A 20432-nucleotide genomic window follows, 5' to 3' on the forward strand; every position below is an offset into this window, starting at 1 on the left:
CTGTCTTCAAATATTTTTTGCATAAGCCATCTTTCAGTATTAGTACATGCTAATTAAATCAGGAAGTAGTGCATGGATAAATGTATACACTGTAGCCCTTGATATTTCCTAGTGTCCTTATCATAATGTATCAGGCATTAATTCATAATGATAATCTTAAAATAATAATAAAAAAAGAGGTTGTTTTAACATGTGTACAGTGTTTTTAAATTGCATGTTACATGGCAGAATATAACAGCAAATTAATACTTTGTATTCACATATACATTTAACATACTCTCCCACATTTTTGTTTTAGGAAGGTTTTTAGCATAAATGGCTAGTTTCTCATATAATGACCTAATGTCTACACTGTAATGACAGGGGTGTTTTGATTTAAATCCAAGAGGCAGTAATCATCAATGTGGTATATTTTGTAAGAGAGATTTTGAGAAGGGATTAGACTGTGAGCTCCACTGTTCCTCACTTCTTGTCCCGTGGGGAGTTAACAGTGTGTGAAGTTCAGTTTTATGAAGTACTACATCAAAACAAAAAATTAATTCGACAGATTATTATCAGCAGAGAGCAGTCCTGAGAGTATTAGCTTTGGCTGAACTTCAATGCCTAACATGTTGCTTAATAAAAAGCACAGATTTGAGGATGAAGTGTAGTCATCAACTCTTGTTGACTACAGAACATACTTCTTTTATTTTTAGAACAACATGTTTCATAAAGTCAACAAATGCTGGTGCAGAGTGTAGAAAAAGAAGCCATACCTTAATGAAGCTTACTAAATATACCTTAGCAGAGCTTCCTTGCCAAAGAAAGACTTTTGCTCAAACTCTAATCATCAATATCCAAAATAATTTCTATAGAATACTGAATGTGGTAGACTGCTGGCTGAGTAAGATTGGAACTGAAACTAAACGATTTTCATGAGGAGCACTTTATTATTTACCCTCTTCCCCCCAGGTGAAACATTTTAGTGTGTTGTTGGAAAAACACCATTACAAGATAATTTATACTCTATTACAAAGGACAGATAATAAAATATGTGTTTACAAGTGGTCACACACATCTGCTCCTCCATATTCTCCTGGAGACTTATAGGCAGTACTGAATTGACAGTGACATCAGTCCAGCTGATTCTTGGTAGTTTACTGGCAGGTGTTGTAAATCTGGATTTGCTTGTTGATGGCACCAAGAATTTCTTTCATTTTATCTTCTAGACCATCTAACTGCTTTGCTTTGCCCTCCAGTTTTTTCTGATTCTTCTCGTAATCTTTCTCAAGGTCTAAGAACACACAAAGTAAACAGAGTAATGACACCATGAGCTTAGCTGTTATACATGTTAGCCTACCAGATGTCCACAAGAGGGTGACATGACATAATTTTGTGTCATATAAACACATTACACAGTGAGAATCAGGGATATTCAGAGATAAATCCATTGGGTTTTTTTTTTCTGGAAGTTGATATATCCAGTCAAATTTCATAGTTAATTAATATTTTGGTTTTTCATTTCATTCTATCACTCACCTGCCAGTTTCTGCAGTTTGTCCTGTGCATCCTTAACCAGCTGCTTTGCTTCATTTCTCAGCCGCTCTGCTTTTTTCTTAGCGTCCTGCACTGCATTTGCTTTTCTACCGACTAGATCTTGAACAGTGCGATATTTATCTGAAAGCTCACCATCTAGAATCTGAACAATAATCAGTTTTAGAGAGTAGTTCCAAACAATTTAAAAAGAAAATACTCTAAAATCATGTCCAGAAAAAGAACACACCTGCTTTGCTTCATTAGCCTTGCCCTGGGCTAAGTTAGCAGTTGCTTCAGCTCGTGCTGCAACTATGTTATTACTGGCCCGCTTAACTTTCAAAGTTTCCATTTGGTGCCCAAGATCACTCAGTTTGTCCATTGCATCATTTAGGTCCTTCTCATTAGCAGTTGTTTCTGACTGAATCTTTGAAGATAGAACATTTGTCAAAAACACAGTAAAACACAATATTTCAGTTTAAATAGTGTAGGAGTGAAGGAGTACCTCAGCAAGTATGTTCTCAGTCATGCCAATGTCATCCTTTGCTCTCTGGATGGCCTTCTCTGCAGCTGTCTGTGCTATACGAGCACCATCCAGTGCCTGTTTTACACTTTCTCCCGTGTTTTTAGCTCTCTCTGCTTTATTCCTTCAGATAAAAAGAACCATTAATACATCTAAGGTCAAAATGACACTGTCCTGTTTGCAGCAAACAAAAAAATTAAATGTCAATCCCAAAGACACACACAAACACGTATATATACCTGGCCTTTTTGGCCTCCATGAGAAGACGTTCTGCTTTGCGAACATCATCTTGTGTCTGTGTTAGAATGGCATCCACATTAGATAGGCTTCTGACGCGATCTTTAATCTCATCAGCCAAGTGTCTGATTTGCTGGGGTGAAGCTGGGATGGACAACTCAAGAACACGATTGGCCACTGCCTCAATGCTGTCAGGGTCAGCCCCCTCTTCTGTAGAAATTCAAATATTCAACACAGTTAGCTAAAGGATGAAATGCAGAAACCCTAGACTATTTAGCACTATATCACACATCTACTGCTAACAGGTAATATTAATTTTCCTAAAAAATGTCAATAAAGAATCTGAATCAGCAATAAAACTCCACAGCAACAGTGACATTCTAAATAATAATAAAACGTTTTTTCTATCAAGAGCCTTAAAATTTCTTTCTAAGAAGGATCTGCACTGTTGTATGAACTTATTTTTTATTTACACCTTAATAATTCAAAACAGAACAATTGTGAAATTTTATAAGATTCAGAGACTCACGCATAAGAAAGCCACGAATCTGTTTTATGAGGTCACGCAAGTCATTGTTGGAACGCTCCACTTTCTTTTTGGTATCACTGGCTTTATTCAGAGCTGCTTGAGCTTTATCCTTTGCCTCCTGAGCCTTTGTCTTTGCATCTGCCACCTGAAAAGCCAAATAAATCCAAACTCTGAAAAATGTAAATATTTTCTATTTGCATTATTATTCGTCTAAAAAGCTATATAAAGTTAAAATAAATATATTAAGTATAAGTATGTTGCTCACTTGTCTGAAAAGATTTTCCACTTCTCCCATTGCTTTAATGAGCTCCTTTTCAGCATGTTTGGATCTTTCCAGGGCACTATCAGCTACAGCAACAGCTCCATTACAGTTTAGTCCCCCACAGTGTCTGCGTCCATCATCAAGACAACCAACACCCCCACAAGGGCTCTCTCCACATGGAACATCACCTGGAGCACCACATACCTAGGACGATAGACAAGACATGAACATGAGCATGGATGTTTCTTGCACCATGGATGCGTGCTTTATTGTGACTTGGTAGACATATTTTTCCCATACCAGGAACAATATTAAAGCCTCTGACCTTCTCATTGATCTTTTTTATGTCAAGACCCTGTGTTCTAGCATTCAGGTCGGAAAGGGCTCGCTTGTTTGCAGCATTCTTGCGATTGAAGTCATCTTTCTTCTCCGCAATGAGTCTTTCAGTCTTTTTGCGAGTGTCTGCTGATTTGCTCACAGTGCTAGGGGTGTCAGTAGTGGACTGGTTGGAGCGGCGCTCTGCATCTCGAGACTTGTTGTAGGAGGCACGGATGCTATCATATGCACCTTTAATATGAGGACAATAGGGATGAGTGACCATGACAACTTAAAGAGCAATATAGCAAAAATAGTATATAGAGGTCACTCATACCTGAGTTGTATGTACAATGTGTTTGAGGACACGCAGACAATAACTATTGCTCACCCAAAAAGTTGGAGTTTTTGAGGATATCTAGCTGCCGATTGAGCTGCTCAGAGTTGAGACGGAGTTCTTTGGCTTCTCTCTCCAGTGTGTTCAAGTCATTGCTGGCCTCATAATTGCTGTCCTGTACAGAAGTCAGGTCTCCCTCCAGACTATTCAATGTATCTGTGGTTTCACCAATTTGAGACCTGGAAGAACAAAACAAAAATGATTTGTATGTTGATGACAGTATATGACTGCGCTGATTTAAAGGATTAGAAAAAAGGTTTGTTTAATGCAGCAATTATGGTAATAAATCAGTGATCCACCTGAGCTCCTCTATCATGGCCATTAGGGTGGTCACGGCTTCTGCAGTTGCATTGCGGGCATTGACAATGTTCCTTGCTTGTGACAGCTTATCTTCTAGCTCCTTGAAACTCTTCTCATAGGCTCCAGTTAGTCCTGTGGTCTGAATTTCCTGAGCTCGCGATGCAAGAGCCTTAGTTTTAGTGGCTAGATCTTGAACTATGCGGTCCCAGTCCCCAAAACACTGGTGACAAGGCTGGCAGTCTGGGAAAGAGCCAGAGAAGCCACGGGCACACTGATCACAGCGAACTCCAGATACACCCTGCCGGCAGGCACAATGACCCGTCACACGGTTACACTGAGAAGTCTCAATGCCTCTATGGTCACAGTCACAAGCTGTCGAGAGAGGTGCAGCATCAGAAATCAGGGTAACAAATGGATCATTTAAGGTCACTTAAAGAAATGTTACTGTTTCTTTGATTGAAGTAATCATGAAATTATTGTAGATACAGTAGATATGGTAGATAGAGAATTTCAAAACAGATAAAAATAAGGCAGAAAACATTATCACAATGCTATAAGACATATGTAGTTTTTAGTAGGTTTGGTATTAAGACTAAATGTGCCAGTGCTGTCACGTTTAACAAGGACTCATTATTGATGCAATAAATTATTGCCCATCCATGTTTCAAAGAGAAAAAGCAGTGTTTTTAACATCAATGCAATATTTAGAGAAGAATACCTCTGCACAGGACTCTGGGGTCTCCCCAGTAATTCTCTTGGCAGTCTCTGCAAGTTCTTCCACCAAAGCCATCACGACACTGACACTGACCTGTGAACTGTGAGACAACATGTTTAATTTTTTAAATGTCACATCTTTATGTTCTTAAAAATAAACCTACTCCAGAGAATATGAACTGCTCAGTGTAACTAAGGGAGTGTGTAAGAGAGAGAGAGAGAAAGAGTGTGTGTGTGTGTGTGTATGTGTGAGAGAGAGAGAGAGAGAGAGAGAGAGAGAACGAAATGGGTACCTCATTGCACACAGATGTGTAGGCATTATTAGGGTCACAGCCACAAGGTTCACAGCCACGTCCGCTGGCCAGGTTCCAGTAGTTTGGGGTACAGTGGTCACAGGTGAGGCCTGTTACATGGGGTAGGCACTGACACTGTCCTGTAGAGCGCTGACACAAGCAGTCATCTCGGGACAGACACTGACTGCGCTCTGTACCCAGAAAGTTGCAAGTGCATTCTGAAATAAAAGAGGCATAAACGTGTATGCAAAAAATTATGAGATGGTTGGCATTCTTTAATACATTAATCCTTTGAAGGATTTTTTTTAAGTCAAATGGTTGAATGAAATGTAATGACCTAAATCCAGAATAAAAATTTGAGAATAATTACATGCTACTCAAATTATATCTCTGGAAGGTTTAATTTCACATAACCCTACGATGTGAATTCAGTGTCATTTTTTCAGTGTAGCAAAATATTGAAAACTCTTATTTCCACAAACACACACATATTTGGCATCTGACACGATATCACATAAGTAAATACTGTCATAATTATAACAGAATGCAGTACATTAGTATATAAAAAATGAAATGCCTCATCTAACTGTCTACATATAGGTTATATTTTGCCAATCAAATCCTTTACCTCAAAACAATTAAAATAACTGTTGTCTTGCTGGTTGTTGATTATTGACTCATAATAACTTACTCCTGCAATTACGCCGAGAGCCATCCCCATAGTAACCGCTCTTACACAAACTGCAGTCAGAGCCCTCAGTGTTGTAGAGACATTTGTGACACTCCCCAGTCCGTCTATCACATGCCTCAGGATCCGACATGTCAATGTTGTTGCTACAACGACAGGGCCGGCACTGCCCACCAGGCTGAGAGGGATTGCCATAGTAACCAGGGGCACATTCCTCACACCGCACACCTGGTGAACACATAGTTAAACTTAGAGAGAAATAAACATTGATATGAAAAACATGGTAGAACTGGATGGATAGACTCATAAAGTGAATGTGAGTAAACATAGCCTAAATATTCAATACTCCAAGCTGGCTAAGTTTAGAAGAATAAAAAGAACAGCTATTTTTCTAAGAGCTCTAAGTTATAAACCCTGGAAAACATTTTTCACACATATTTTATATGACTGTTCTATTAGTATCACGTTTGTAGCACAGATCCTTTCATAAATGCCACAACCCTGTAAAATTTGTGTTAACAAAAACATAAAATTAGACTAAATAAAATCAGCCTAGAAGCTCATGTAGCAGAAAGTGAACGAAAGGATAGTTTCCCTTCCACATTGATGGAGTTATTAATGGAGCAAAAAAAATTAACCTGTTAAATGAAGCTTAACTAAAAATGTTTTGTCAAAAACTACTGGGAGAGACCAAGAGATAATCTTGAGCAGGACTACATGAACTAAGATCTCTGTTTATTAGCCAAATCACAGAAGCTAACATTTACTTTTTTGGCAAACTCTGTAAAGGTGTGATATTAACCAGAGATAATCAGAAAGAATCCTGGTATTTTTTCCCAGTTGATGGGTGCAGTAGGACTTGAAACCTCTTTCTTTTCTTTGTGCCTCTTCTGTGGCATAAACACTGTACACTAAGTATATTAATATAATATTTTCCGTAAATGAATGTGGATTGTGTATTTACTGCAATTTAACATTTTACAAGGCTGTCAGCTGACACTTTCCCACACTATGTTGTGCATAGATGTGCACATAAAACGCTAACACTGTGTTATGTTTTATAAAGTGACACATTGGCAAGTGGTAGTATATACACCATTCCTATATGACATTATGACCGTGACAATACATATATAAGTAAGGTTTGTAAACTACATAGGGAATGGATGCTATATTAGAGCAGTCCTATTGTGAAAGTCATTTTAGAAAGTTTTCAAACTAGTCCAAACCTTCTGTCCAGTTACTGCTGTGTGAGTGAGGAGGAAGGTGGATGGATGTGGGGTTGGAATTTTGTGTGAATTCTGGCTGCCGTTTTACCTTGGGCTTTTGTATCATTTGTGTAAAGAGATTTGTATTTTTTTCTGTTGTTCTGTTTTCCTGCTGATTGGTGAAATGTCAGAAGAAATCTGGAAAAATACCAGTCCATATAAGATAAGGCTGGACTCCAATGTTGAATGAGCATGACATTTGAGTCCTCAGATGCCACTGCATAAGAAACTGTAATTTTACAGTGATTAATACAGCAATGTGCGCTTGAGAGACCTTCAAAACACTGTTGCCACTCAGAGTCTGCTACTACATCAGGCAATTCAACCTGAAACTCTATTACACAAAGGGAAAGATATGCATAAATTCTATGTGGAAGTGCTAAGGTGTTCTCTGGGCACAAGCTCATCCATGAAGGTCCAAAAGACATTAGAAATGTGTTCTGTGGTCAAAAGAATCTATGGTTTAGACTGTTGTCATAAAAATGATTATCATGTTTTCCATGCTAATGAAGAAATGGCATGCTTTACATTTGAAAAGGAGAGACAATAATTTAAACGTGAACACTGAATAAAAACGTGTAAAAGGGTTTCAGACATCCCACAAAACGGGACATTCCTCCCCAACTGAGAGATAGAGCCGTGCCCTGTGTCTGTCTGGGGATAAAAACTTATGTACAAGTCTCCATTGGAGATCTCCCACTCTTATCTCAATGGGGCACTTGTACAGGGACCTCCAACTACATTTTGGAGAAGAGCCTGTCCCCAAAATCTCCGTCCATTTGGTCTCCCGCAAGTCTCTCAGGTTTTGAAAGTTGAGAAACTTGGTGCAGGCAAAGTACAAGATTCACTTGCTAAGACCGCTGAACTTCCCTCTCTCTTTCTGCTCATGGCAGAAAAAAATGGCAAGGAGACCTCCAAACATTGAAAATCATAATAAAGAGATGAGAATATTGCTTTATTCCTGCTTCACAGGTGAGTACCACTGACATATTTGTTGTTGTTGTTTCAGATTATTTGGATAAGAATCCTCTAACTTCAGGAGACTCCTAACTACATGAAAGTAACAGACTGAAAGTGCAAACAGTGAATAAAAACTTACAAATTAAACTTCAGCCACATACAATCAACAGTTGTTTTTCTCCTTAAACATACTGTTCCTCCTTAAAAGACTTGGAGCTTCTTAACATAAACAAACCGAAGTTCTGCACAATCAAAGATGTTCCTTTTAAATAAAGCCTCAAGAGAATTAATAAATCCCAGATTTTATTTTACAGAATGTCCCAAATGTTCAGAAAATGGGCTCTGTATTATAATCGCTTGTCCAAGTCATGGTCATGGTGTGCCAAGAGCCTACTTGGAATCACTAAGTACAAGGCAGGAACACGCCCTGCAAGGGTACCAGAACACCATAGGGCTTTACACATTCACACAGTCATTCACATACCTTTTGTGGCAAAGACACTACCTGTTGCAACATCTTGCAGCCATATAATTATCATTTTGAAACTAATAACATTTTGCCTCAAATCAAATTCAGAGGCAGCATTTTCATTCACACAGTTAATATTCAGTCCAGTGAGTCTGAACTACTCTTGGTTCAGTTTCTGGGACTGATGTGTTTGTTGCACAGCACCAAAAAGAGGCTGGGTTGCTGAAAGCCATGCGCAGGTAGGAGAGAGGGGTTTGGGTGCCAGGGGGTGCTTATTGAATGGCAGAGGTTAGGGTTGTTTCTCAATAGCTACTCACGCTTGAGGACTGTCCCTCCAGAGCGTTTTACAATCCCTGTGTGTAGTTGACAAGAGGGAAAACAACACACAACATCACTTCACATTAGTCCAAAAGCACGGAATGTGTTTCATCTGTGATGATTTTACTTACTGCATATCTCGGAATGCACAACAACTCAGAGAAGCTTGCTAGTTGGCAACAGATCACACAAGCTGCTTACATTTTTAGGATGCCAAACTAAACAAAAAGTATTCTGTCCATTTCCATTTCCAGCTCAGTCTGTGCTGGTGCATCAATCTTTCATAAATGAACTGTAACAAACACTTTTTTTTCCTATGTATGGGAGTCACACACACCTGTATAGCCCTGTTTACAGTTGCAGACCACTTGTCTGCTGTGGTTGTCTTGGTAACATGAGGCAGCAAAATGACGCCCGCTGTTGGGCCCATCTGGACAGGGGCAAGGCCGACACTGGTTTCCTGAACCCAAGATTGGATATCCATAGAATCCACTGGCACACCTGCATTTATAAACAAAGCATTTCAGTTTGAATAAGTAAAATCATCTGTCACTGAATAAAATATAGCCTTCAAATTTTTAACCTTAGAAGGTAATTATTAATATTTTCTTTTTTTTTACTGTTGACTACTGTTATCTCTACTTTAAATTTGATTGCAGGATTTATCTAAAAGTGTGAATTAATACATTTCTGCTGTTGTGTTTATACACATTTGTATTTTTGAGTAGAAGATACTATAACACAATTGAACTTTTGTTTACTCATTTTTACAAGTCCAATTTCCAGAAAAATTGGGACATTTGGTGAAATGCTATGCAAACTAGAATCTATGATCGGAATTCTTCTTAAGCTGTATATAACTGACAAACAGTTTTCACTGACCAGCTTGATTGTGTTTTGTAAATATAAACAAATGTAGAATTTGATGCTTGCAGCATACTGCAAAAAATATAGGACTGTGCAAATTAAGAGTATAGTATTTATAGAATATACATTTCATACCCTTGTGAAGCATTACACTATGAACAGGTGAACATTATAAAAGAAGTATTCAGTAAAAGCTTTAGTGAAGTTTTAGCAAGCAAAAATAGGTTGTGGCGCTTCACTTTATGCCAAAATTCATGGTGGAATTCTCAAACAGAACATTTTTCAATGCAAGATTGCACCGATTTGAAGTCTTTTATCATCAAATGTACTTAATATTGTAAAATGATTCAGGAAAACTAGAGAAATACCAGTTCATTTAAGATAGGGCGGGACACCAATGTTGAATGGGCATGATGTTCAAGTCCTCAGATGGCGCTGCATAAGCAACATGCTACTGAGATACAAATAGTCACATGGGTTTGGAATCACTTAAAAGAAAAAACATTGTCACTTAACAGAGTCAGCCATTGCATCAAGCTCCCAAATGCTTAAACAGTCTAATAAATGGGAAAGATGATTTAATATAGTAGTAAACAAGTCTCTGTCCCAATTTTAGAGTGTGTTGCATGTTTCAAATAATACAAAAAATATATAATAATAATAATAATTATTATTATTATTATGATGTGTTTACAAAACACAATCAAGTGATTCCGAGAAAATGTTTGTGTCTTTGTGCTTTTGTCAGTTACATAAAGCTTCAGAAGAATGAATAAATCACAGATTCATGCTTTTATTACATTTTATGAAATGTCCCAACTTCAGTAAATTGAGTTTGTACATGTAATAAAATTTAAAAAGTGTAAAAATAATAACTTGGGCATATTTTACTTTTTAGATCAGTGAGTAGACAAAGTTTTCTAAATACTGAATGGTCAGTTATAGACAACTGATTAATTTTTTTGGAAGCAAAAATGATTGATTAAAACTAAATATACATTTATAACTAAAGTGAAAACTCTGATTTCCAGCAAAAATGTGTATGCTTCTGAGAGTTTGAAAAGCTGTAGTCTAAAGGGTCCCCTACTTTTCACACTTGTCGCCTGCTGTATTGCTCCTGCAGTTGATACAAGCACCAGTCCTCTGGTGGCACTCCTCAGCATGCCCATTACACTGGCATGGTCTACAGCTGGGGAAGCCCCAATGTCCAGATTGGCAACCATCACAATGTTGACCAAATGCACCTGGCAGACATGAACACTGTCCAGTGTACACATCACAGAAACGACTGTGAGAGCCCTCTTGACTACACTCACACACTAGATGGAAAAAGAAAAATAACACGTGCATTTTGAGACATCAGTGTAAAAGCAGGGCATTTTGGATATAGTCAGTTGCCATAAATAATAATTCAAACAAAAACTCACTTAAAAGCTGAATACAAGATTGTGTCATAAGTAATAATACAGATGCTTTTATATTTCCTTTCACATGTTAAAAGTAGTTAAACTCACATTTGCATCCTGATGGCCCAAAGCCATAGGTCCCTGGAGCACATTTATCACAGCGTCTTCCAATCACATTTGGCCTGCATCGGCACTGACCTCCCCGCACATCACATACAGAGCTGACTGAACCTTGGAGATCACACTGGCAAGCTGAGTAGAGGAGAAAACCCATGTAAAACCATACATAAATAGTGATGATGCTGGAATTTGAATATACCAGCTGCTTTTTACATTGTGTAAACAATGTTATAAATACATTTAACATGAACATAAAATCATTCATGTTTTTCTTCTCCTATTAAGTTAACATTTTGCAGATATGACGTTCTCACAAACTAAACTCACAGACTCCCTTCCCGACACTAACAACACTTACCTAGAGCTCCATTGTTAATGATGGCTGACATGCTGGTGATGAGTTTGACACACACATCGTTCAAGGCTTGATGGGGCAGACTCTTGGCGCTCTCATGGCATCGGTAACGTTCATAACTCTGCTTCTGGGCAAGAGAAGTGGAGTCACCTGCTACAAACATCTCCAGGGATAAGTAGCGAGGCAGCAGGGAGATCTTTAAGAAAAACATTAAGTGTTAGAGAACAGGAGTCTATGTAGTTAAATTGATGTTTTAGAGTTATTTTACTTACTGAGTCTATAAATATGTATGCATTGCTGAAAGTGGGAATTATGTTTTTGTCTGCATAGCGGACAAATTCCAGACGGAGAGTGTACCTCACTCCTTTCTCCAAACACACTGGTTGCGGGAGAACTAGGAATCTGTAGCAGAGCAGATTTACAAATGAGAGCTACAGATTGAAAATACAATGAAAATTAAGTTCAAAAGGGCAAGACTAGAGCAAAATAGAAAAAAAACTTTAAACACTCACAATGTGGGGACTTGTCTTCCTTGTGGTGATCACAACTTAATCATTAAATTTTAAGGTGATGTCTTGTTTTAAGGTTGGTATACGTTTAGGGTTAGGCTAGTAGTGCTTATGGAAATGTAATATGTTGCAAAAAAAGAAAGGAAATTTGTGTAATGTTCCCACAATTCACAAATACAAGATTATTATTAGTATGTATTAGTGTTTGTGTATGTTAAGCAGACCTGGATCCTGAAGGAAGGGAGAAGGTCAGCAGATCGTCTGCAGGAATGGTGTTTCCACATGGGCTGCTGGTGGGGATCGGACCAGGTCTAATAACTTTTAAAATAACCTCCTCCCAGTCTCGTGGCATCTGTCAAGCATGTACGTACATACAATCAATTTTTAACAGTCACAACATGCAAGCATGATTTTTGATATAAAAGAGGTTTGATTGTGGAGACTACCTGAGGGTCATAACGAATAAGAACGTCATACTCCATAGAGTATGGGATATTGCTGATGACAAAATCCAGAGTGCCTCTTTCAGGAATTCGTGCAAAACCAGGGCCAGTCCAAAAAGCTAGACGACCTGGCTGATGCTCTCTCTCCTCAACAGTACAACCCTATGAATGCACACATTAACAATTATAATCATGAGTCACAGACTACACTGAAGCCTAAGAAATGAAGCAAGATTCATTGAAAGTTTTAATATCAATCTTCCCCTAACCCAAATTCAGTCAGTCAGCTAGCAGCTACAGTTCCCATTAACAGTTTTTCCCAAATAAATCAAATTAGAAAATTACCATCCTGTTTTATGTTTGATTCTTTAATTTTATCCTTTAGCTACAAACAAACAAATGCTTATATCACATAAACGAACACGATTAAATAATCCAGTACTTACTTTAATTTAGCTTGAGTGACTAGATTTGCAAGTGGTCTTATATCTATTGCAGGCATGCATACACACCATTCTATTATTATATAAGAATGGTTGCTGGTAAATAACAGTCCCTTACCTGACCCAGTTTGGCTAGTTCAGCCTCATAGAGATAGTGGTCTAGGGCCATGAAGAAATACCCAGGCTCCACTTGGTTACATTGGCGGCCTAACATGTGACTGCGGCACTGACACTGGCCTGATTCCATTGAGCACCTGATGACGAGAAGCAAAATAATAACTATGTTTATATATGATATACATGTTACTTATATGTGATTACAACAATACAGACTAGAGATTACTGTAAAAGTATCTGAATGAATAATGCTGAAATATCTTAAACTAGTCAGCTGAACACAGCACTTACTGGTTGTCAGCAGCTCCCCCAACGTCACAGTCACATCCTCTACAACCATTGACATCATGGCTTAAGGCCCAGTGCTCTGGCTAGGGAAATATATTTGAAATACCATTTATTGCATTAATTTATGATTATTTAGAATTGCAGATATAACAATGAATATTATAATATAATGAGTTGGCATATAATTTTGACACCATTGTTAAGCTGTTTAGACCTTCCTCTAAAAATAACATGGCACCAGAGTAAAGTGGAAGGAATCCACTGCTTGTCTAATTTCAGGATATGGCTCTTTCCTTACTGTCCATTTTAAGCACCATGTAAGCCAACACCATCTGAGCAGGGGGCATTAGATCCGTGGGCTAAATGTAGGTAACAAGCATTACTGTGCTGCTCGAATACATGGGTACTGTTACTAGCCAAGTGGGAAATGAGGCACCAATCAGACATAGGCAGCACTGGAGACGAAGGATCCAAATCTGCCTTTGTGTTTTTAAAATGTCTTTGATTTCTGTTTCATCAGCCAAGTGAGCAAAAATGAACCATGTGCATAAATCAGTTATAAATACATAAATAAATAAATAAATACATAAATAAAAGGATTTAGATGAAGGTACCAATAAAATTTAAGAACTGAATCCTGTGCAACAGAACGCAGTGAAGTTACTCATTATATAGTACCGACTGATGATAAAAGTTACTCTCAATTTGGTGTAATTAAAAAAAAAAAGAAATTCCATAAGATTTAGAAAAAATCAAATGCCAGTAGATCTCTCAAATTATTAGGAAGGGTGTTCTAAAGGTGTAGAATTTCCAGTCTGTGTGCATCCACTACTTACAAGGCACTGGTTACAACTGCGGCCCGTGACCAGGCGCTTGCAAAAGCAGTCACCCTGGACAGTATCACATTTTGGCCTGCTGGAAATTGTTCCCCTGGGGTCACATTTACATGCTAATGGGAGACAAAGCAGAGAAAGTGCATTAAGCCTCAATACTTTGGATCAGGTAAAAAAGTAAAAGCAATAAACTGATAAATATGATCTTTTACTAAAATTAAATTTGTAAAACATTATACACCACTCACGCTGGCAGCCAAGTGGGTCATTAGCACTCAACCCAAAGAAACCCGGCTTGCATTTGTCACAGCGAGGGCCTTCAACGTTCTTTTTACATCTGCACTGTCCGGCAAGCATTCCCAGAGTGGAATCATCATGCCCATCACACATACCGCCATTTATAGATCCGTCTGGATCACAGTCACAAGCTGAATGAAAGAAAATACAAATATCAGTGACAGCTATCAGGGTCTATGATGATTGGGCTACATTCTCAAGGGATCTAATGATAACTTTTTGCTTTGGCAGTTTGCATTCCTGTGTACAATACATTAATTGTTGACACCCCTTATAATTAGTGAATTAAGCTACTATGAGGTGCATCCATTGTGGACAAACTTGTTCATTGTGTAGGCACATCGTGTATTCACTGTAGAAAAGCATGAAATTAAACTGGAGCAGCAAGAAAACGTATAAAGCCAAAATGCATTGGTCTGTGGAGCAGTGAAATTACTTTTAATGCGAAAGATCACCATTAAATAAATGTGGAATGAGTTGGCGTGTATGTGTGCCATAGCTGATTATCCAACATCAGTACCTGACCATTTTAATGTTCTTGTGGCTAAATGCTATCCAGTTCTCACTTTGCCAACATGTAGTATAAAGGCTTCCTAAAAATGTAGAAACAGCTATCACAGCAAACTCCTTAATAATATACTGAATGATTAGGTGTCCACCAATTCTGGCCATATAGTATACAAGCATGTGCAATAAACCGTAATGTAAAAAAAGATAGCAGCTTAAGTCTAAATTTGTACATTGTCATGTAATTTACAATATGTAGACTTTGTCTCATAGGTATGTGTGTCACACATACCTATGCACACTCGGGGGTCTCTGATGTCTCTGGAGGGGTCATGATAGAAGAATGGTTTGCAGGTCTCACAGTTACGGCCCATGGTGTTGTGAAGACAGTCGTCACACACACCTCCACTAATGTTCCCCGTAGCAAGATACACCGCCATGTCAAAGTGACATTTGCTGGAGTGGCTATTACAGTTGCACTCTAGAAGAAATTTTTCAGAAGACAGTCCATTTTGTCTTATATGTTCACATATAAAACACACCATTAATAACTGGGTCTTGATAAGAAGCATTACTCTTGCAGGCGTTGGTGTTGCGGCCCTCAGCTGGTCTCCAGGGATGGTCATTGTAGAAATCATCACACTGCTCACAGTTCAACCCTTTTGTATTGTGCTTACACACACATCTCCCATGCACCTAGCAATGCATAAGCAGAATTCGAATTAGAATCTTAATTTTATTATTTTAGTTGTTACATGCCTGGCAATTGCTCAAAGAGCAACAGGGCCTCTGTCGCGGCTGCTCCAGGCTCAGAACTATAGAAACTGCACTAGGAAACCAGCTCCCCTCCCCACTGAATTCAGCAGTGTTGTAAAAATGAATAAATAAAAAAAATGAAGCCCCAGGAACATAAAACCCAAATCTTACGTAGTGTTACTTTAAAGGCGATGTTCATGATTTAAATAAGAAAACACTTTTTATAAAATTCTGAGGATGTTTCCTTACCATTTGCTAGCTCTTCAGTCTGTTTGCATGCTCAAAACCAGTCTAAAGTGTTTACAAAGCCTCACTGTCAGTAAATGGTTAAAAAAACATACTGTCTCAGTCCGGTATGCTAGGCTTTCTCTCTCTCTCTCTCTGCTCATGGCAGTGGAAAGGCATCTGAAGTTTTTAGACAACAGAGAGAACTCCAAACATTGAAAAGTACAAACTGAGATGAGGATATTGCTATTCCTGCTCTATAGTTGGGTAATATTTACTTATTTTTGCAGTTTTGCATTATTCATTGTGCAAAACATCACATTCGAGAGATGGCTAAAACTAAACTACTCCAGTTACAAATGAGTTTCTGTGGTAATTCAAACTGTGAATAAAACTTACATTCAGGTTATACCTCAACCACGTACAAACAATAATGTTTTTTCCCCTAAAACATTCCATTCCACCTTAAAAGAGGATTAGCTTCTGAACATAAACAAACCAGAGAGAACAGCATTTTCCCACAATCATAGACGTCCCCTTTAAGGTCACACTTTAAAGTTATTTCACTGTTTAGCCGAATAGCTCACCATGCCGTCAATGTCATCCCTTATTCCATCGATGGGTGCACACTCAGAAGCATGGCCATAGCAGAAGCAGTTGCCTCTAACAACCAACTCATACATAGCATAATAGTACTTCTCTTTGATCTCCAGTCTGGAATCCAACAGGTTATCACCCAGTGTGTGGAGCCTGGTAAAATTTACACGCAAGTTGGTGATTTTCAGTTGGTCTGAGAGAGAGACAAAGTAAAAAAAAGTATCAGTATTATAGGTGCCTGGGTATGAATACAATTACTTTCTTCACATGCTGTCCAATGAAAATTTCATTTTAAAACCTGGCCACTTTGAGCACATCTATCATCGATTATAAATAAAAATGCATTTACTTCCAAAATTTCTGGGAAATGGTATGGAAGCCCTAGATATATTGCCATCGCCATGTAATCAATCAATTTGTTTTTATTAAATAGTGCATTTTTTCCTGAGTGGCTTACTGTGAGCAGATGAGTGGCTCCAAGGATGTATTTTTCTCACAATTAATCTGCAAAGACTGGAACTGTGTCAGAATCCCAAAGCTAGTCTTTTGATGGACAAGTGCATCTAGTTGAATATCACAAAACATCACTGGTCAAGCACACACATTCCAGCAGCCCTTTTATGGAAATGTACCCAGAAGACATCTTTATGGCTTGTAAATCCTCTCCTCACCCATTAACCCCTGACCTCTGGCCTTCTCTATCCACTGAGCCTAGTGTTTGGAGGGAGTGTTGTGCAGTCGAGCATGAGAGCATTAGCAGTAGCATTGACCACTAGACATTCTGCTTTAAATAATGAGATCCAATATCATTCAGTAGAGATACATTGATGAGAATTAATAAAATGTTGTGGCAAACTATTTCCAAAGGTGTGTGCACAAGAAATGCTGAAGAAAAACGTTAAAAAGTTGTAGAAGTTAATGTTTAATATTGTTACTGGTGCTACAGTGCCCATCCTTTTTTCTGTTCATGCTTCAGCTGTTCAGGGCATGTGAACATGTGAAATGCATCACTGTCTACACTCTCACTCCCTCTGAAATAAAGGAACATGTGCAGTTCTGTGAAAGTATGGCATGCTTCAAATTTGAGAGCTTGTGCTGTTAATCATCAACTAATACTTCTGCATCATTCATCCTACTGTTACAAGAATGTAAAGAAGTATCCAAAAAGTTAAGTTGTTTTACCCCATTAACAAAAAGTATAGACTGATTAAATGAGCAAAAAGAAGAAGAGTCTGTTTCAAGTTATTCTGTGCATTAGAGAGAGCCTATGTGAAAACATCTTGAATGAATACAACATACTTAATTTTTAAAATTAGTTTCTTAAGTCTGTGATGAGACTCTTCAAATTATCAACATAATTCTGGGCATTTTTGCTTATTAGATGCAAAGCATCTACGGGAACTACTTGGAAAACTGCTTTTAATACACTCGTGTAACTATGTGTTTAAGATGCTAGATGTACTAGAACTAGATGTATGAGAAAGACAGGTTGAAGAAATATGTGGACTGAAAGGAATACAGAGACAAAAGATGGTTTGGTCAGAATACCTTCGCTGGGCTAGCTGACTGTATCATTCACACTGTGGATGCCTGATCTTTGGACCTTGACAGTTGAAAACAGGACACCACTGCTTTTCTATCACAAGTTATAGTGTGTCTAAGCCTCTCAGGTTATCAGAGAACTCTGCCCCCATCCCCTTCTGTCCCTTTTGTAGAACTACTGGATTCCATATATCAAACGAATAGCAATATAGTGTGTGTGTGTGTGTGTGTGTGTGTGTGTGTGTGTGTGTGTGTTTGTGTGTGTGTGCATTCCCCATTTTACAAGTTACTAAAAAATATACTTAAAAATTTATAAAGAAGGATGTTTGACATATCGGCCCATTTTCTGATTTTCTTGTATCAGTTTGGTATTGTCAAAACATTATTGGTTGTTTCTGGATCAGCAGGGACCCTGTTTTTGTTGAGTGAGAACACACCCTCACCATAACATGGAAAATTTTGCTCATGTTGTTTCTGGTAACATAGTTAGGTCACACCAGTCAAAATGAATTGGGACAAATTGAGTGGGAGGGAACAGCTGCTTTTGCCGTTAGCATTCTTCTATTTTGTTGCTCTCCTACTGAACAAATGAACTGAACATGAATGAAGTGGAACTGGTCAAATTTAGGTAATGCCTAACTCATCTGTTGTAGGCTGATATGTGAGAATGCACAATAGTAACTCATTTTTAAAGCAAAAACAAAAAACAGCATATTAAATATGAGATACTGTCTTTAACAAAACGAAAAGTATTACCAGAAAATGCTGACCCTGCAGTTTCTGTCATTATGCTTTTAAGCGAAAACAAACATATAATGGGCACTGAAGGTTGACTCACTTTGAATACGGGGACTGTAGGGGTCTTCAATTCTGATAGCAGGGTCCAGAACTCGAAAGATCACCTGAAAGAAGAAGCAGTGTAATAAACACTTTTAAAGAATAAATGTTAATATGTTTAAGTGGTTAAGTGGTTGTCAAGGGCAACTGTCATTTGACACATACATTTGGTTTATGAAACAGCCCAGAAAATGTGTCTTAATAAATGAACTGGTCCTTTTTTCCTCACCTCTCCTTCTGTGGAGGGCTCGATGTCAGAATAACGTGACTCACAGATGACATCATCAACCTTGCGGAGGGGTCCTTGAGAAATTCCAGGGAAGACTGCGGCACAATCATAGGCGAAATAGCGGTAAACTTTCCAGGTACGTCCAAAATCTGCTGATCGCTCAATCAACAAGGCTGCAGGACGGAAGGTCTATATGCAGAGAAACAGAACATGAGAGTACCAATCTATTGCTCTGCAAAAGAAAGAGGAGTATTCTATTTAATTATACCTTAAAGGTCATGATGAGGTGAGTAAAGTGAAACTCTGCTTCAAGGTCCAACTGTATGTAAACATCAGATTTTCCTGAGGAGCAAAGCAGAGACTTCACGTTTAAACAGCTTTATGATTGTGAATGTACACCCAATCTATCAGGACAGCTTCCTCTAATACAGTACCAGTCAAACGTTTGGACACACCCACTCAGGGAGTTTTGTTTTGGGCCATTTTCCACATATTGTGAATGTACAGCACCAGTCAAAAGTTTGCACACATCTTTTTATTCCATGGTTTTTCTTTGTTTTTTATTATTTTCTACATTGTAAATGAATATGGAAGACTTTAAAGCTATGAAGGAAGACATGGAATTATGTAGTAAACAAAAAATGTTATACAAACCAGAATATATTTTATATTTCAAATTCTTAAAAGTAGCCACCATTTGCTTTGATGAGAGCTTTGCATCATTACCCAGCGTTCTCTCAATCAGCTCCATGAGGTCATCACCTGGAATGGTTTTCAGTGAACAGCTGTGGCCTTGTCAATAGTTAATTCGTAGAACTGCTTGCCTTCTTAATGTGTTTGAGACCAAAACTTGGGTTGTGCAGAGGTAGGGCTGGTACACAGTCCTATACAGTGAATAGCCCTATTCCACCAATAACTAATGAGAAGATGTGTCCAATCTTTTGACTGGTACTGTATATGGTGATGTATTAAATATATTAATGTGTAGCTGTAGTACATCAAGTAACACAAGAGGATATAAAACATGTATACAACGATTTTAAAATATCATAACATAATATTTTCTAATACTCCTAAGTATAAACAGACAGAAAGAAAAAAGTGTTACTCAGAATTCACAGGAAAATTAGGCTTTTTTTCGTTAAACCAAATGTAATATTTTTGTAAATAAGCTTATGCCTGAAAACATTGAAAAGTTGTGTAATATTACATATAATAACACACTTTTTTCTTGTTAGTTGCTGTTTCTAGGCAGTTCATTCACCATTTAATATTC

At 38.0% G+C, this 20432-nt stretch overlaps 1 protein-coding gene across 1 annotated transcript in view; it reads right to left on the bottom strand.

Annotated features, from left to right (window-relative positions):
* Positions 1–607: 607 nt before the first annotated feature.
* Positions 608–20432, bottom strand: part of lamb2 (laminin, beta 2 (laminin S)) — a 33109-nt gene continuing 13284 nt past the window's right edge. The window contains exons 4-33 of the mRNA XM_066670300.1: positions 19425–19498; positions 19157–19345; positions 18929–18992; positions 16539–16741; positions 15546–15666; positions 15263–15451; positions 14415–14594; positions 14170–14282; positions 13337–13416; positions 13047–13182; positions 12489–12647; positions 12267–12394; positions 11806–11935; positions 11537–11729; positions 11167–11310; positions 10740–10971; positions 9123–9286; positions 5774–5998; positions 5083–5300; positions 4794–4890; positions 4075–4447; positions 3770–3954; positions 3389–3630; positions 3067–3267; positions 2802–2946; positions 2275–2482; positions 2018–2159; positions 1763–1939; positions 1519–1678; positions 608–1273 (exon numbers count right to left, since the gene is read on the bottom strand). Coding sequence (XP_066526397.1) covers positions 1137–1273; positions 1519–1678; positions 1763–1939; positions 2018–2159; positions 2275–2482; positions 2802–2946; positions 3067–3267; positions 3389–3630; positions 3770–3954; positions 4075–4447; positions 4794–4890; positions 5083–5300; positions 5774–5998; positions 9123–9286; positions 10740–10971; positions 11167–11310; positions 11537–11729; positions 11806–11935; positions 12267–12394; positions 12489–12647; positions 13047–13182; positions 13337–13416; positions 14170–14282; positions 14415–14594; positions 15263–15451; positions 15546–15666; positions 16539–16741; positions 18929–18992; positions 19157–19345; positions 19425–19498 — 5009 coding nt within the window. The 3' untranslated portion in view covers positions 608–1136. The remainder of the gene's footprint in view (positions 1274–1518; positions 1679–1762; positions 1940–2017; positions 2160–2274; positions 2483–2801; positions 2947–3066; positions 3268–3388; positions 3631–3769; positions 3955–4074; positions 4448–4793; positions 4891–5082; positions 5301–5773; positions 5999–9122; positions 9287–10739; positions 10972–11166; positions 11311–11536; positions 11730–11805; positions 11936–12266; positions 12395–12488; positions 12648–13046; positions 13183–13336; positions 13417–14169; positions 14283–14414; positions 14595–15262; positions 15452–15545; positions 15667–16538; positions 16742–18928; positions 18993–19156; positions 19346–19424; positions 19499–20432) is intronic.

The sequence above is a fragment of the Hoplias malabaricus genome, chromosome 5, assembly GCF_029633855.1.
Source record: "Hoplias malabaricus isolate fHopMal1 chromosome 5, fHopMal1.hap1, whole genome shotgun sequence".
In the NCBI taxonomy this organism is placed as follows: domain Eukaryota; kingdom Metazoa; phylum Chordata; class Actinopteri; order Characiformes; family Erythrinidae; genus Hoplias; species Hoplias malabaricus.